General features: G+C 27.7%; 1 protein-coding gene across 1 annotated transcript; it reads left to right on the top strand.

Annotated features, from left to right (window-relative positions):
- Positions 1 to 8,233: 8,233 nt before the first annotated feature.
- On the top strand, positions 8,234 to 18,050 carry LOC125824563 (very-long-chain aldehyde decarbonylase CER3-like). Its single transcript, XM_049503963.1, has 11 exons — positions 8,234 to 8,483; positions 9,026 to 9,252; positions 10,116 to 10,348; positions 10,973 to 11,192; positions 12,153 to 12,280; positions 13,595 to 13,851; positions 14,451 to 14,558; positions 15,536 to 15,742; positions 16,198 to 16,308; positions 16,789 to 16,962; positions 17,845 to 18,050. Exons 1-11 carry the CDS (start codon positions 8,433 to 8,435, stop codon positions 18,019 to 18,021), a joined length of 1,893 nt encoding a protein of 630 aa, XP_049359920.1. The 5' UTR covers positions 8,234 to 8,432; the 3' UTR covers positions 18,022 to 18,050.
- The last annotated feature ends 1,107 nt before the right edge of the window (positions 18,051 to 19,157 follow it).

Genomic DNA, 19,157 nt, shown 5'->3' with positions numbered 1-19,157 from the left:
AAAATTAAATACTCTTTTGTATTCTAATCGTGTAGCGAACACGTACATACATTTGTAAAGGTTTTCAAAATTTTCAATCATTCTTTTTAGTGGAGAAGAATAGTGTAAGAAGAGAGCGAGATTAAGTCGAGCCACTAATATAGAAAGTCCTTCCCACGTGATAAATTTCATTTTTACTGATATAACTAATTGCATCTCTAGAGTCCCTATGTTCTAAGCCCAAATAATGTTCAAATCATGAATTCGTAATGAATCAAATTGTGAGATACGAGTATATGATATATGAAAAATGCAACTCAAGGATCCCTTTTTATTAGGGATAAGAGTGAAAAATATCTCATCTTTGGTCGAATTTGCTGTTGCGATACTAAACTTTCATGAGGACCTATTACCTAGCTCCCTAGACTATTTAATACCGTATTTTATTAAACATATATATTTGCCCACATGGACATAAAAAATAATACAAAATTATAAATAGTAATGTGTTACGTGGGCACATATATATACCTTTAAAATACACTATTAAATAGTTCAGGGGATAAAAAATACACTATTAAATAGTCTAGGGAGGTAATAGGTCTTCATGAAAGTTTAGTATCGCAATAACAAATTCGATCAAATTTGAGGTATTTTTCAGACCCTTATCCCTTTTTATTAAGCATCAATAATGTTTAAAAAATCATGAATCCGTATAGGATTGAATTACGAGACACGAATATCTGATATATAACATGTATCTCAAGAATTTCATTTTTCTAAGCATCAATAATAATCAAATCATGAATCCGTGTTAGATTGAATTAGGAGACACAAGTATCTAACAAACATAACATGCATCTTAGTGATCCCTTTTTTCTAAGCATCAATAATATTCAAATCATGAATTCGTGTTGGATTGAATTATGAGACACGAGTACCTAATATGTATACCATGCATCTCAATGGTCCCTTTTTTCTAAGTATAAAAAATGTTGATATCATGAATTCGTGTCAGATCGGATAACAAGACAAGAATATTGATATAGCGTGCATCTTTAGGTTTTCTTTATTTTAAGTATCGATAATATTTAAATTGTGAATCTACCTTTGTCTAAATAACGAGACAAGAGTACTGATCTAACATGCATCTCTAGGATATATCCCTTTCTTCTAAGTCCCTTTCATTACTTATACATGCATGTGCTAGTAGCAGCAACAACTACTATAGTACTATTAGGGGCCGTTGAAGAGTTGATTAAAGTTAAGCAGATATTAGTAATATAAGGGATAAATACGAGAAAATTTATGTATTAATGCATATATTAGTTATGCATAGTTTAGTTATTCATGTATTAGTTATCCCACATGATATTCTATTCTGCATAAATAATACATAAATTCTCTTATAACTTACACATGTATTGCAAAATTAAACACCATATTAATTTTATACATAAATAACGTATTTCCTAACCAACTATATACCAAATATGGTACTCCCTCCGTTTCAAAAAGAGTGACCTAGTTTGACTTGACACAAAATTTAAGAAAATAAAAAAGACTTTTGAATCTTGTGGTCCTAAATTAAAGTTATGTCAAATGTATAAAATTGCCCTTTAATCTTGTGGTCTTAAACATGTTACTAGGAAAACTGAAATTAAAATGTTACCAAAAAAAGAAAAGAGATTATTCTTTTTAAAACAGACTAAAAATAAAACGAGGTAATTTCTTTTTAAACAAAGGAAGTATTACTTATACTGAATTTAATACATGTTTAACTCACTTCTGAATCAGCCACCAAATGGCCCCTAGTGTGAGTAGTTGTGCTTATATGAACTCTGATATTTATTTTTTCCTTATCCAAGAATCAACTTTTTTACTTTATTTTTTCAAACATTATTCTAGATTTATATCACTAATGATTACTATGTTCAATAATTATTAGTATATGATCATCTTGTTAGGATTCTTAGAAATTGAAATTCATATAAATTTTGCTTTTATAGTACTAGCTAATTACAATAGGAAACACAGCTGCCATATATGAATAAATTTGTTCAATTATTGTTTGTATATATATATCAACTTGTTCAAATTCTAAGAATTAAATTTCAATAAGAATTTACTTAATTTGATAGTAACAAATTAGCCACATGAAACTCAGCTGCCACATGTGGAGACTTTTATTACATAACATTGAAAGAGTTGGTTCATGTCTCTTCATGAATTAATTCCTAGTTGTTATCATTCAGTACACCTATAAAGGTAATAACATAATTGTCTTTATATTGTATCTAGCAATAATAATAAATATCGATATTTATAACCATTACTTTGTATAAATGCAACTATGGAATATAGTGATTCTGAATGCAAAGACAATAACTTAATTGTCGCTGAATATTATTGCAAATCTATTGTCACTAAATGTCTCTTTTGTTGTAGTGACAAATTGTCTGGATGGTTATTACTTATTGTTTCATAATATATATTGTATCGTACTGTATTGTGTTGTGTTGTATTGTATATATAGTAGTTTGATGAATATAATATTTCGCTGTATAGATTGTATCATTTATGTTATTATATAATGTTGCACTTTAGCCAATGACGGATCTAGAATTAATTAGTTATGGGTGCTTAACTATTTCTAATTTGAAACTGCTACTAAAACTGGGTGCTTAATATATATATGTGTGTGTACAAATTACTAGATTTCCTATATAAATAATAGTGTTGGCTCCAAAATGTAATGGGTGCTCAAGCACCCATAAACTTAAACGTAGATCCGCCACTAACAGTAATAGTCGAGTAATAAACCTACAAGAAAAGTAAGATAGAGCTATCATCAAATGCAAGGTAAATGGTTAAGTAGAGACAGGAAGATAAAATGAGGGGGGTGGGGGTGAGTAACGACACGTGTGATCATATCAAATCAGTCGGTATACAAAAGAGATTTTTTCCCTTGTTACGAAACAATGATTTAACAATGTAATACAATAAAATGTAAATAACAATTAAAACAAATATTATTTTTAAACTAACAATACAATAGGTAACAACCATCCAAACAAGCTATAAAAACGACTCTTCAAATCACTGACTCGAACCTGAAATTTATAATTAAAAATAAAAAAATATTTACCGCTCTCCTAGAATCCTGATTGGTGATATAGTCTAGTAATTTATTATTTAGAAAACAAAAATGTAAGAGTCAGAATGATTAATAATTGTGGAGTACACCGAAAAATACTAATTGTGAACTTTAGATATTTTGCTGAACTTTTTGGTACAGTACGAATTGGAGATATTTGAATCCAATTTAATCAATTTCAAGATGTACCTATCTTCAAATTATATATTAACAAGGGGGTATATATAACCTAATTTGATAAATTTATAGGTAAGATTGGATTTTTGTTTGTTTAGTTACGAAAAATAATAAATAAGGATCGATTATAAACTTTAAAATTTTAACAATATTTTTAAGTATTTACAAGTACTAATAACCAAATGAAGGAGTAACTATTACTCTTTCCATCTCAAATTATCTGTCGTAATTTTTTACACGTTTTTTGAAAAATCTTAATTAAGTTTCTTTCCCTCTCATTCATAATATTATTCCTAATTGAGGTATTTGTATCTTAGAATAATAACCACTAAGGGTAAAATAAGATGGTTTTGTCTTGATCTTCTAAAACGACATAATTTGAGACAAACATTATTAGAAATAATGGTAAATAATTTGAGATGGGAGGCGTACTACTAATAACCAAACGAAGGATTAATTATTACTACACCCTTCTTTTCAATTATGTTAAGATATTTAACTAAATACGAAATTAAGAAAAAAATATAGAAGACTTTTAAAATTTATGAACTTAACGAAGAGGCTATAAAGTCAAATTGACAAGTAAGAGCATCATTAAAAACTTTGGTGAGGGCCCAAAATTTCTGTTGCTTTTTAAGATTTTAACCCCTCAAAGTTTGCAATAAATGCATCTTAGCCCTGCCAACTATTTCCTGCCATAAAGCTAGTATGCTCAATTAAGATGATGGGCCCAATATTAGGTATAGGACGGTTGGAAAATATTTATAATGGTATTTATAAACTATATACTAAAATAAAATATTCGTTTTATTTCAATTTATTATACAAAATGATGTATAGTTTGATTGAGCATGAAATATACTTAATACATTATTTATAGGGAAAAGGGCATGATATACATCTCAATTTTGTCATTTGGAGTTGATATGTCCCTCGTTATAAAAATGGCTCATATATACCTTTACCATTATACAAACGGCTCACATATACCCTTATCGTTACAAAATGAGCTCACATATACCTTTCATTTAACGGAAGTGAAAAAATTAGTTTTAAATTTATATTTTTGACTTTTATTTTTAAAAAAAAATTATTTAGGGGTATATATGATTCTTCTAGCAAAGTTCAAGGTATATTTTAATCTTTTTCATACATAAATTATTTTTTGACTTCTTTGATTATCATTATTTGAGTTTCTTATTTTTATTTATTTTTTTCTTTCATTCCTTATTGTAAAGAAAAAACTTTAAAACTTTTTTTTTGTGGCTATATTATAATTTTAAATTTTTTTTTTTTCTATATTGTAATTTTATTTTTGTATTTGAAGAAAAAAAATTGGTCATCTATAAGAAGTTTTACAAGAATATTAGTGAAACATAAATAAATTTGACCATCAAAATAATAAATCTAAATTAGTCATTGAAACAAAAAAAAGTCAAAAAAATATGTTTGAGGAGGATTAAATATACCCATATGGGATTATATTTCTTTACAAAAAATTAATAAAAAAATTAAACTAAAATTATTTTTTTTCATTTCCGTTAGAGGAAAAGGGTATATGTGAGTCATTTGTATATAAGCAGAGGTATATATGAGTCACTTTTATAACGAGGAATATATCAACTTTAAATGACAAAGTTAAGGGATATATCAGACCCTTTTCCCTTATTTATAAAGCACTTATTTTTCCTCTAGTGACATGCTACACATGTGTTACCTATTCAATATTGGCTCTACGTATCGTAGAGGGTCAGCTTTGCCTAATAAAGTTTTACGAATCACAGAGGAGGAACTAAACTTTTATGATAATAGACATTCTGTATAATAACGTATCATTATAACAATTAATTTCCTCGTTTTTGAAATTGAATTTTTTATGTTATGTTATAGTCTATAGCAATAAGAAACTATTCAAACTAACAACGTTATTATAAAAAAGAAAAAAGTTTGATTATATATCGTATTATACACGAAAACTTGAATGGGATAAATATTAATGTTAGAAGGGAAGCAAATTTGTACTGTGTACTTTGTATTATATCTGAAAATTGGCATAACATTGAAGGTGACATCAACTGTCACGAACCATTATTAGGTTCAAATCAATAAAAATATTAAAATTTGAGATAAATAATACAAATATTTGAAGTCAAATATTAGGAGACTTTTCCGCACACTTAATGTGTTGAATGTTATGGATAATATAAAATGGGAACGCTGCATTAGATAAATTGAGATTATTGATGAATCTGCATGTGATATCACGATAAAAATAAATCTTAAATCACATTTTCATATAGCTTTGACTTTAGCTAGTACTATTTATAGACTATAGTATATATATATATATATACAAATACTAGAGGAGACTTGTACTTTTGTCTTCAAACAGAATTTGGATAACATTAAAAAGTGAGAATATTGACTAGAAATGATTTTTAAAAAATAGAGAAATATGAGTAAGTGAAGATGTTGTAACTTGTTTGGAATAAAGGCATATTATTTTATTTTTTGAGGAATTAATTTATCATAAATTGACTCATTGAAAAAAAATATTCAATGAATATTTTGTTTTAAATCTCATAAGTCGCATTTGAAGCTAAATTTTTACATTTTTTAGGTTTAAGTTTTTAGTGGGGCGGGAAAGAAAGAGGGGGATCTATATATGTTGTTCAAGTTAATTAAAAGGTGCAAAAATAGATAGAACTAAATACGAAAAGTATGAAAACCACATTTCATAATGTTTTTACTCCAAAAAAATATCTCATGCTCCTGCGAAAATATCTGCTTATTAAGAATTCAAGATGTCACTAAAAAATTGTTATAGTTACCTAATAAGTAATTAAATTATATAAATACACTTTACAAAGTCATTAGATAAAACTGGTCAAATAATCAAGACATAATATATAAACGTGACCTAAATTTGGCTTTATCTGTCATCTACATCTTCCAATTTTAGATATGCACAAGTAAATATTTAAACTATCATAAAGTTGAATAAGTAAATATACGTGTCATACATGCATGACAAATTTCACACGATTTGTTATGTAGGATGTGTGTGTCTATTTGTTCAACTTTACCAAATTTAAATAGTTATTTATTCACACATAAAATTAAATAATATTAATATCAGTCGAAACCAAATTAAATACGTTCAATGTATTATGTCAATAATCAACTACACAAATCTATATATATTGACAGCTCATGTCACTAGCTATGAGCTAACCCTGTGATGTGTTTGTATGCATTTATGAATGCAAATTAAATAGACTCCAACAATAATCAACACCAAAGTTTGAAATAATTGGAAAACAACAACAAAAGACCAGGGAAGAACATGTAGCTACCGCTGTATAATTAAGACCGATCACATTCGAGGCGTAGTCTAGTAGTCAATAAAATCAACGTAAATCTTAAATAGTTCAAACTTTAATAGATTTATGATAAAAATAGGCGAGTGCACAAGTTGATCTTGACACATGTATAGTGGACTATTGATCGGTAATAGTAGCTATCCAATTTGGTGACATAATCTCAAATGTACAAGTTGATCTGAACTTTATATTTTTAATCCCACCATGAAAACTTTTATTCTATTATAGCCTGCTCTGATAAAAATCATTAAGGCACACTTATTGATGAAAAATGATAAGTAACTGATGGAATAATCAAAGAAATTGTAAGATGATTGGGACAATATTGTTATAAAATAAAATTAAGAATCGTTGTGAGCTTTACATGATCTATATTTAAATTTATTAACTCTCAATGTGTTTATCAGATACCAAATAAGAAAAGTGTAATGGTCGATCCAATATGGACCCCCCACCCACCCACCCACCCACCCACCCACCCCATATTGCTTCTCTAGAATACCCATCTTTAATAACCACACGCAAATTAAATTGAAAAATAAGTATCTCAAAGCACTTACAAAACAACCAGATCAGTGTTATGAAATAAAATCAAGATTCATATTTTCCCTAGTGAGCTTTACATGATCCATATTTAAATTAGTCGACTCTTAAAATAATTATCGGACATCAAATAAAAAAAAAAATTAAAAAGGGTAGTGGCCACTCCAAAGTTTGCACCCACGTGCATCCCCATCCCACCTCCACCCTACCTCAACCCATATTGCTTCTCTACAATTCCCATCTCTAATAATCACTCACAAAATAAAATACTTATATAATATTTCCTCATTAAATTCTCACCATCTCTATACAGCTGTGCTATTTCACTCCTAATTCAATGAAAAAATAAATAAATTTTGACGCGTTGAATTTTATAGTTTTTTTAATTATTATTTATTTTTGAAGTTCATTTTTCTGTTGCAATATAAAGGACTGATAGTGACAGTAAAAGTGGAGTAATTTTTCTAACAAGCAAGTAGATGTAGAATTTTTAAAAATATTTCTTTCGCATTGAAGCTCGACTAAATCCAATTTAGCGTCGCAAAGTTTTACATGGGTTAAAATACTTCTTAACGAAGGCAATTCCGTATTCAGGAAGAACTCGAATTCGAGACATCTGATTAAAAATAAATAAATACTTTTTTTTGTTTCCCATCCGGTTCGGAACCCTCATTAAAGCTCCGACTAAATTTGGATCGCGCACTACAGGGCCCATTCGGGGTGACGCTCCCAACAAAATTTTCTCCATACCCAGGGATCAAACCCGAGACCTCTGGTTAAGGGTGAAACACTCCCACCAGTGCACCATAATCCATGTTGGTAAAATAAACGAATACTTATCACTCCACTATAATTTATATTGATAATTTAAATATTTTTTTTATTTTTTTAAACTCTATGATAAGTCCAAATCAAACAAATAAATTAAACCGAAGCTTTTTCTATTTTATAAGATCACATATTTCCATTTTCATCATCTATATAAGTGAGAATAGCCCAATGCTAACATAGTTCAATTATTTCACTTTCTTGAGACACTAAAGAAAACTCACAAAACAATCTTTTCTTTATATTAAAGAAAAACAAATTCTTTAATTTCCCTTTAATTTTCTTATATAGGGATTTGTTGTTCTTCAACATATTGTTCTCTTTAAGAGGAAGAAGATTTTAAGTATTTTTTTTCTTGTTTAACAATGGAATCTTCATTGTCAACATGGCCATGGGATTACTTGGGAAGTTTCAAGGTACTTATTAAAATTTCTAATTTTATTTTTTAATCTTTTTTGCATATTGTTTCGCTACTAAAAACACACGTTTTTTAGATGGATTTTCGTTAGAATTCCATCGAAAATGTTCTATTCAAAATTGTTTTTGCCAATTTTTCATCGAAGATTATTCCAATTTTTTGATGAAATTCTGATAGGAATGTCTATCGGAAAAACTCGTGTTTCTAGTAGACTTTTTTCCTTTATGGGGAAAAAAATTCACAAATAGCCACTTTTCAACTCTATAATAGAAAAAAAAAATAGTGATTGTTTTAGAGTTTCAACTTAATAATTGCTTTTCAACCCTTCTTAATAGAAAAATAGTGATTGGTATGGAGTTTTAACTTTTACAAGTCAAACTAAATGATGTTGAATTGTCATGGAGTTTCACTCGTAGAACTTAAAACTCCAGAACGATGATTATTTATCGATTACACGATTGAAAAGTGGCTAGTCCACACTATTTACTAGTATAATAATATGTGCTTACTCTTCTTCTTTTTTTGTTATTTTTGGAACAGTATTTACTATATGGACCTTTCATTGCAAAATGGTTTTACTCAAGATCTCAAGAAGAAAACAACTTGAAGGAAGCAACATGGTGTTTACATATTCTCATCATATGTTTACTTAGATGCACTATTCATAGTGTATGGAATACTTTCAGTAACATGTTGTTCTTAACTAGAAATAGAAGAATAATCAAAGAAGGTGTTGATTTCAAACAAGTTGACAATGAATGGGACTGGTAATTATCTTGAATTTATATTCTTTCAATTTTTATTCGGTGGAATCAGCTATTGATGCTTGCGTCAGCAACATATGTTGTTTATGTTTATAATTGTTTTGGCTATGATCCTTTTTTGGACCCTATATGATATTTGTATACCAAACACAGAGTGGTGAATCAGAATTTTTAAGTTTATTGATTTTGAATTCTTAAAAAGCATGCTAATTGAGTTTTGGACAATTTATGTATACATATTAAGTGAATTTTTTAACATAAAACAAGTTTTAACCAACTCTAGCTCCGCCGTTACGTTGACACCAAATTGTACCCCCTTTTGGATAATTTTTCTAGAATTTATTTGCAATTTGAACTCTGTGGAATCAGTTATAGATGTTTGTGTCAGTGTTTATTGCCTATAACACAGTCCCGGAGGGAGGGGGTTGTCCTTTTTCGAATTTTGTATTATCGCAGATGCTAGAATTTTGAGTGTATGAATATTGCATTTTTGAAAAGGTAGCTCACTATATTCTAAATAATTATTTATTCATATTAAGTGATTTTCTTAGTATAAATACAAAGTTTTAACCAAAACTATTAAATTCTGTCAAATATGTAACTTTTTCTCTAGCTTTGCCCCAGCATCGGGTCCCCCCCTCCCCACACCTCCCCCACCCCTCTCTTTTTTAAAACAAAAAATCTTGAACTTAAATTTCATCTAGTTTTGTGAATTCTGAAGAAATTCTATCATACGGTTTTACTAATAATATATCAAGGGATGTAAATTTCTTAAGAACACAATAATAATACTATCAAATCATCTATTTTATGTTATCAATTCATGCAAATTCTTACTTGACAAAAAAATTGTTATTTTTTTCCAGGGATAATTTCATATTACTTCAAGCTATGATTGGTTCATTAGGTTTCTACATGCTTCAAGATCAAATAAATCTTCCTTTATGGGATTTTAGAGGATTTTTGGCTATTATAATTCTCCATATAACAATTTCAGAGCCACTTTATTATTTCTTGCATAAATGCTTTCATGGAAACTATTTATTCAACAATTATCATTCACTTCATCATTCTTCACCAGTACCCCAACCATTTACAGGTAATTTATTTTATTCACTTATTAAATAGTATAAATAATTTTTACATTGTCAATATATTTTAATTTGTCGTCGTAGAAAATATTATTTGCCTTTTTTTTAGATTACTAATTCTACTTATTATGATCGAGTTCTTATTTTTAGTTACATTTTAAGTGATTTGATCATAATTTAAACGTTATAACTCGTCTATAAGATAACTACATATCTCATATTAAATGAAATTAGCTACATGGAAAACAAAGCATGTACTTGTCGTTAGCGGTGAATTCAGAAATTAAAACATGTTTTAGAAAATACAATAATTAATGTTACACCTGAAATTTTGAATTGATGATCATCTAAAGTAACTTTTGAACCCCTTTATTATATTATAAGTTTTTGTATATCAGAGGGATTTATCAATTTATATATAAATCATAAATTTTAAAATTACTTATGCTTGATTTATACAGTATAATTTTCCGTCCTTATAACTTTACCTTTATTTGCTACAACAGATTAAACTATCATGATAACGTAAAGCTATTTTTATCTTATTAGTATATATAAGATAAATCCATACTCATTGTATTTATAATTATTTTATTGTTTAATAACTTTTTTTTTTTGGATGGAAATTTCAGCTGGTCATGCTACATTTTTTGAGCACATAATATTAGGAGGAATTATTGGAATTCCAATTCTTGGATCTTGTTTATTGGGATATGGATCATTAACTATGATTTATGGTTACGTGTTGATATTTGATTGGCTAAGATGTTTGGGACATTGCAATTTTGAGATTATTTCTCATCAATTATTTGAAGCAATTCCTTTTCTCAAGTATTTGATCTACACTCCAACGTAAGTATACTCTCTCTTTTTTATTCGGTAAATTGGACAATTATTGTTGAACGTTGAGAGTAATAATTTATACATAAATTTTCGTGCAATTTATAAGTTACATATTCAAGTCATGAAATAATTAATTAGAATAGAATTATACTTTTTGAGATGCAACCCTAGCTTTGAACACGATTAACATGGGAGACTTTCTGCATCGATTTGTCCTTTACTTTTGTTTTTAAAAAAATTATGTATAAATTATTGTCAACATGTTGTAACAATGTGATTTTTAACTATTGTTTTGAGTAGAAAACAAGATTAACTTTTCAGTAATTTGTGCAGAAAGTTTCGTGTCTATTGGTTTTATGGCCAACTATAATTTTTTATTTTTTTATAAAATCAAATCTTTATAGGTCGGTATTTTGACACATAAGAGATTAATAAAATTCATTTTTCTCTGTTCAAAAATTATATAAAATATTTGATGTTTTAAAAAAATATATATATTTATCACTTTTTAAAAGTTGATTATTTGTATTATTTTGCTATAATTAGTGAAATGTTTAAGAGAGAGATATATTTCTTTTTAAGATTAAAGTTGGTAAATATTTTTCTTCAAAAATGTGCAACAATTATGAAAGATAGATACTATACATGGATATGTATTAGTTTACCTTGAGAATTTGTAATTGAATTTAAATATTTATTGAAACCAGATTTCCTTTCTTTACAGAATTTCAACAATTTTTTTTTTTTTGCATATTGACAAAAGCATTAAATAAACTTTTCAAGAAATTAAATGGTTGAAAAAAGTTGGTGTACCTCTGTCATAGGCAACAAAGAAATTTAATGCCATAATGTAAAATTATTTTTTTATATAAAAAAAAAGTGCCTTTAGTTTGCTCATTTATTTCTTCAATTTTTTTTCTTCTAATAACCAATTTTTTGTTTTTCAAATTTTGGCTACAAATTTGACAGGTACCACAGTCTACACCATACAGAAAAGGAGACCAATTATTGCCTATTTATGCCAATTTTTGATGTATTAGGTGACACACTTAACCCAAAATCATGGGAAATGCACACAAAATTAAGTATTGAATCAGGTAAATATTCCTCTCGATGTTCGATATCTACATTGATGACAAGCTAGATTTAGATTTGCACCTAGTCGGTTGCTAACAAGAAACATGCGATTTCATGTCTATTTTTTCTTTTAAAAAATGGGATAGGAGAAGGGTAAACATGGAAGAGGACTATAAAGTGAGAAATTGAACCCTAATCAATACGATGAAAGTTCAAATAAACAACTAATTGAGATACTATGATTCTCAATATCAACAATTTCATATCGTGAGATTGAATCCGTACCCTCTAATCAAGAATGAAGAAGTACTACTTACCATATATAATACATATCTTAATATAATCTAACGATATCGAATATAACTAATTATGTAAACTATTAGGAGTATAATAATATATTTTAATTGTCATAGCAATTTAATTATTCATGTTCTAGCCGGTAACATGTCTTAATTTACAGATTACTAATTTCTTTTTTTAAAAGATTAATTACATATTTTTAGGTGATTTTATAGTGTAAATTGTTTTGTCAATTTTGTAGTTAAAAGTATATATCAATATGGAAAAAGGGAAAGTGTTAATTTATTACTACAAGGACAACTATGAACATCATTAAATGTTTTCTTTCTTTAAATTGAAAATGAGTCAGCTACTATTTAATAGAGAAAAAACTAGTTGGATAATTTTAAAATTTAGATATTTGTATAATACTCATATTAATTGTCATAAAGAAGTTGTGGGTGAAAGTACAAGAAAAAAGTACCCAGATCTCAAAATAAATATAATCTTAGAAATTCAAAATAAAAATTAGTATTTTTTTCAACTATAATCTTATACTCCAAGAAACATTTATTGAATATAAGTAATTTAATAAAATACATATCATATATATTTTTTTAATATACATGATTTTTCTAACATAACACTTATTTTAAAACAATAAAAACATATAACATGTGTTTTTCATGTAACTTTTATCAAAATTTATTAACTTAAAATTTTAAATCCATCTCTCTACTGCTAAATTCACATAAATCCTATCCCTATTACAAAATTTTATTTGACTATACATATTTTTATTGAAAATACAAATTTTCAATTGAAACATCAGTCGAAAATTCATGTCCAGATTTCAAACACATCTTGACAATTCTTAAAAATGTCTTTCGACTTCAATCTTGAACTTCCTTCGTCGAAAATCTATATCCATGCACATCATAACCATGTCAATTTCAAACATTTTTTTTTGTTTTTTCGACTTTTTACTCGAATGTCATTCAAATTCTTATCTAATTTTTTAAATATATATAATATTTTTTAATATTTTTTTGCAGGTAAAAATGGGAGGGTACCAGATTTTGTATTTTTGGCACATGTAGTAGACATGACTTCTGCAATGCATGCACCATTTTTATTCAGATCATTTGCTTCGACACCATTTTGCACAAGACTCTTTTTGCTTCCATTTTTGCCATTAGTTTTTGTGTTCATGTTTGTCATGTGGGCATACTCCAAGGTCTTTTTGGCAACTTTTTATAACTTGAGGGGTCGATTGCATCAAACTTGGGTTGTTCCTCGCTTTGGATTTCAGGTTTGTTAATATTATCCTTTTACCCCCTCTATTTATCTTTTATTATACTTTTAACCCGCTTAACTTTTTTTTTCATGAGGTAAACACGTGAAATTTATTTTCTACATAGAGGTGAATCTAGCTTGTAACCTATATACACGTGAATACAATTAGTTTTTTTTTTTTTTTTTATATACAGACTATGTTTATATATTAGTAACAAATATTTCACTATTTTACTGTGAACTCAATCAGTATTGTATATTAATTTGATATTGCTATAGGAATTCATAAATTTTAGTACATTTTTGAAATGTGTCCGACACATATATGATTAGTTAATCACGGTTAAGTACTATGTATTTTGACTTTAATTTTTAACTTTTAAGGTTAAATTGGTTGGGTTAATGTAAATACCTGATAAAATATAAGTATTAATTGGACTGATTTTGTAGTGATTATATCATTTAAAATAGAAAAAACTACTTTTATGTACTTAATTATATTTTCGCTGATACTTCTATAATTTTATCATTTATTTTTTGAAGAATATTTTTTTTAAAAAAAATATTTTATTTTGAAGTGTTATTTAATTCTGATGATTTATTTGTTGTGGCAGTATTTTTTTGCCATTTGCAGCTGAAGGAATTAATAACCAAATAGAACAAGCAATTCTTAGAGCTGATAAATTGGGAGTCAAAGTTATCAGCCTTGCTGCATTAAATAAGGTATTTTTTTTAACCCCCCATCCCCCCGCCACACACAATTTTTCGAGGCTCGATTATTTCAAATTTTACGTTTGTGTTAATGTGCTGCTTAATAAAAGGCAATTTTAAAAAAAAATAGAGATCTCGAGACTTTTAGTTAAAAATATAAAAATACTTATCATTTGACATCAATCTTGATTTCGTAATTTAATTACTTATACAAATTGATCATTAGGCATCAAGTTCTTGTCACATGGTAATCAAATATATAAAAAAGACTAATACATGTGCTACTATATGATATAAAAAATGTAGCAACGTGCCATTTGTGCAAAGTTAAGTTCAACACACCTATTAATGAAAAATTGTGTAACAAAAATATTTTTGTATTCTTAACTAGAAATGTTGAGTTAGATCGTCAAAAAGTCTAGTTACCTGATACCTATTACTGGTGAGAGGTTATAGATATCTTATTAATCATGATGCATAAAAATTAATTTGAACATCGCGATCATAAAAAAAAGAAGTCCAAGTTTAAAGTGTAATTTATTTATTTGCATGTGATGTTCACTTAGGTTGGTTGAAACTTTTAAAATTTGGTAGGCAAATGGACCTTTCATTCATTAATGCTACAATAAAAATAGTGAAGGTGCATAGCTGTATAATAGTGATTTAAATCCATTTATGATGAAAGTAACCTACATTTCAAGTAAGTACTATTCTATCTATTCTTTTTATCATTAAAGAGGTGTCTCAAACTATATAAAAGATACAAATGTCTCAATAACTTTCTCTAGTCTTTTTGTTTTTTTCAATAGGATTTAACTTATATAAATCGATGATAGTGTGCAAATAATATTTTTTTATATTATTAATGCAATTTAACCTCTTGTAATTGGTTATAAGTTTTTATTTCGTAACTGACTTGATTATGTAAATATATTTTTACATAAAAAATACATCAAACTTAATTTTATTTTATTTTTGTATATTTTCAGAATGAGGCACTAAATGGAGGTGGAACATTATTTGTGAACAAACATCCTAACCTTAAAGTTAGAGTTGTTCATGGAAATACATTAACAGCAGCAGTAATTCTAAAAGAAATTCCAGAAAATGTTAGTGAAGTTTTTTTAACTGGAGCTACTTCTAAACTTGGTAGAGTTATTGCTCTTTACCTATGTAGAAGACAAGTTCGTGTTCTTGTAAGTATCTCACAATTCCTGTTCTGTTCGTTTCAATTTATATGATGTATTTTTATTTACGAATGATAAAATTAGGTCAATCGCGAATTTGCATATGTAAGTGTAGACATGTTAGTTAATTAATGATTCGTTTATTTATTAGCTTAGTGTAACTCATTTTGAGTGGGAGGGGGTGAGGGTGGCTATAATTTTATAAGCTAAGTTTATCACCTCTAACTATAATAAACGAGAAAAAAGTTTTATTTGTTAATTAAATAATTATAAGGAAAGTAAACAATGAGATTAAAACTTGATAAGGGTTGGACGAATGATAAATAACATTTGAATAAATTAATAACTCGTTCATTTATTAATTCAGTATATTGTGAAGGGGATGTAAATTGTACAATTTATTTTCTTTAATTTGGAAGTTAAATAATTTTCATCTATAATTAATTTTTAATGCAAAATTACAGATGTTAACTATGTCTACTGAAAGATTTCAAAAAATTCAAAAGGAAGCTCCTGTTGAATATCAAAAATATCTAGTCCAGATTACAAAGTATCAAGCTGCCAAACACTGCAAGGTAAATATATATTATTTATTTAACAACTTGTAAAAAAAAAATTAATTTTATCGTGACTTCTTTGATCTGTATTTTTTAAATTTCTATTAAAATATTTTATTTGAGCCAAAAATTTATTGAAAATAACTTTTTTTCATTCATTTGAATCCCCTTTTCTTGGTTTTAGCTCTGCCCCTACATGTATGCCACAATCATCTATTAGATAACCTGATAAACTAGAATATAAAAAACAATTATACTGTTATTGTATAGAAGTTATACTCAATCGAAAAATAGGATAAAGTAATAAAAAATGTTACAATTATTTATCGTTGCAGTTGTCCTTTTCAGTTAGAAAGGCATTGTATGTACGTAGTTATCTGTTAGGTGACCAGACATAGTACATATAAGTAAATAAAAAATAGAATAAAGTGAAAGAAATATTATTTATTATTGTCAATTAAATATTTTTTTTGTTTATTTGTTTTGTGATATTTATAGGCATGGATTGTTGGAAAATGGATTACACCAAGAGAGCAAAGTTATGCACCTAAAGGAACTCATTTTCATCAATTTGTGGTTCCTCCAATTTTGGCATTTAGAAGAGATTGTACTTATGGTGATCTTGCAGCTATGAGATTACCAGAAGATGTTCAAGGAGTTTCTTCCTGTGAGGTATGTCTTAATTACTATTTTCGATCTATATTATCTGTCTTTTCAGATCTTTGCGCACGTCTTTTAAAAAAACGTTTAGTGTAAGATTAGTTGTCTAAACTACACTTTTATCTCTCCTCAAACGTCTTATTTTCGTTCTAGTTTATGTGACCTAATTCCCTTTGTTTTAAAAGAATGATCCATTTCTAAATTTTGAAACAATTTTACTTAAAATTTTCGATTTATCCTTAATAACAATCTCTTGTAGTTAAACAATTATTATTGTTGCATGTTTAATATCATAAGTTTCTAAAGTATTCATTTATTTCTTAAACTTTATGACTAGTACAATAGGTTTTTATTACAATAGGAGGAAGTGTATGCTTTCGACGAAATGGTTAAAAGCACTATTCACTCCGTTTCAACTTGTTTGACATTATTTAGTATCATTTAACTTTAAACTTCTCATTTTTCCTTAACAACAAACCTTACTACCACACGAATGTTACAATTCTTGTTAAAGACCACGTCTTTCAAAAGTCTTATAGCTACACAAATGTTACCACACCACAAGGTCCAAAAAATTACAGTCACCACACAAATATTATAACATGTATGAGACTACAAATTTTCAAAGTCATTATTTTTTTCTTAAAACTTCTTTCTAGTCAAACTTATACCAATCAAACTGAAACAGAGAGAGTACAAAAAGTTGCACATTCGGCCACTCAGCCAAAAATATTTACTTACAACTACTAGCCAATATACATATACTAATTATATATTTATCGATTATCTTTTTGGGTGAACGACTATTTAAGTTAATTTCTATATTTAATTTTTTCATTCAAGATTAATTTTTTTTTGTCATAATTTTTTTTCTTCCTATTTTTTTTTAAACAGTATACAATGGAGAGAGGGATAGTCCATGCATGCCATGCAGGAGGAGTGGTGCATTCATTAGAAGGATGGACACATCATGAAGTTGGGGCTATTGATGTAAACAGAATTGACTTAGTTTGGGATGCAGCTATGAAACATGGTTTAAAACCAGTTTCATTTCTCAAAAAGACAGATTAATTAAATTAATTAATTAATTTGTGAAGTCATGAAAAAGCCACAAAGAAAAAAAAAATTAAGAGGGGAAAAAAAGGTGATTGGCTTAGAATTCAGTAATTGATTCAATTCAAATAGAGAATTTTTATGATTTTATAAAATGCATATATATATTGTTATTATATTCCAATGACTATATACATTAGATACTAAATCTTTGAATTATATTTTATTTCTTTTTTTGCCATGTCTCTAGTGTTGTGTTTGTTCAATTACTTTTCTCAATTCAAGATATCATCATAGAACAAAAAAAAAATCTATAGTTGTTGTATATAGAAGGAAATCTTTCTATTTGTTCAGATATATTTTGATCGTTATAGCTAAATGTTGAAAAATCGATTTCAGAGAACCTTGATTGCTATAGTGAAATATTGTTAACAAGAATGATTGTTATATAGAGAGGTTTGACGGTACTTATTAACGTCAGATATGAATTCAAGATGTGAAGTTTATGAATTTTTATAATTCTTTTGTATATCATCGAACTCTTGATCCATTTATACTATTGGATTTGAAGTTTATTATACGCATTCAATAGAATTGGCTTAGTTTGGGAAGAAAACTATGAAACATGGCTTGGGAATTGTAATGACCCGAAAGGTCATTTTGGTAATTTTTCGTGGAAATGACTATTTTGCCCTTTCGGTAGTTGCCCCGAGTCCCATGTTTTGTGGTTGTAAAGTTAGTTTGAGGAAAAGTTGGTAAAAAGTTGAGTTTTTGAGAAGTTGAGTTTTTATGAGTTAAAGTTGTTTAAAAAGTGCTTTTTCGAGTTATTTGGAGTTTCGGGACTTGGATCGGATTTCCGTCAATTTCGGCAGTTTTGGAATGTCGAAACGGGTATGTGTGAAGTTACGGAGTTGAATTTGGAGTTGAAACGAAGAATTGAGGTCCTAAATTGCTAAAGTTGTGAAATTGTGATAAAGAGTTGACTTTGGTCAACATATGAGGTTCCGAGGCTCGGATTGAAATTCCGAGAGTACCGTTGGTTTCGGGAGGCGATTCTAAGTCTAGAATGAGTCTTGGTTGAATTTTTAGACGCTCCGTTTGAGTTTCAAATTTTTTTGGCGTTAAACTAGTTTCTTGACATCTTATTGAATTTC

Source organism: Solanum verrucosum, unplaced genomic scaffold, assembly GCF_900185275.1.
Source record: "Solanum verrucosum unplaced genomic scaffold, falcon-dt-bn FXZP01000022.1, whole genome shotgun sequence".
Lineage (NCBI taxonomy): Eukaryota > Viridiplantae > Streptophyta > Magnoliopsida > Solanales > Solanaceae > Solanum > Solanum verrucosum.
The sequence above is the reverse complement of the archived record's forward strand: the minus strand, read 5'-3'. Positions and strand labels throughout refer to the sequence as shown.

Excerpts from the sequence above, each read along its gene's own strand:
- LOC125824563 (XM_049503963.1), top strand. The coding sequence starts at position 8,433 with ATGGAATCTTCATTGTCAACATGGCCATGGGATTACTTGGGAAGTTTC. Across the intron at positions 11,193-12,152 it reads TATTTGATCTACACTCCAAC|GTACCACAGTCTACACCATA; the intron begins GTAAGTATACTC and ends CAAATTTGACAG. Across the intron at positions 13,852-14,450 it reads TTCCTCGCTTTGGATTTCAG|ATTTTTTTGCCATTTGCAGC; the intron begins GTTTGTTAATAT and ends TGTTGTGGCAGT.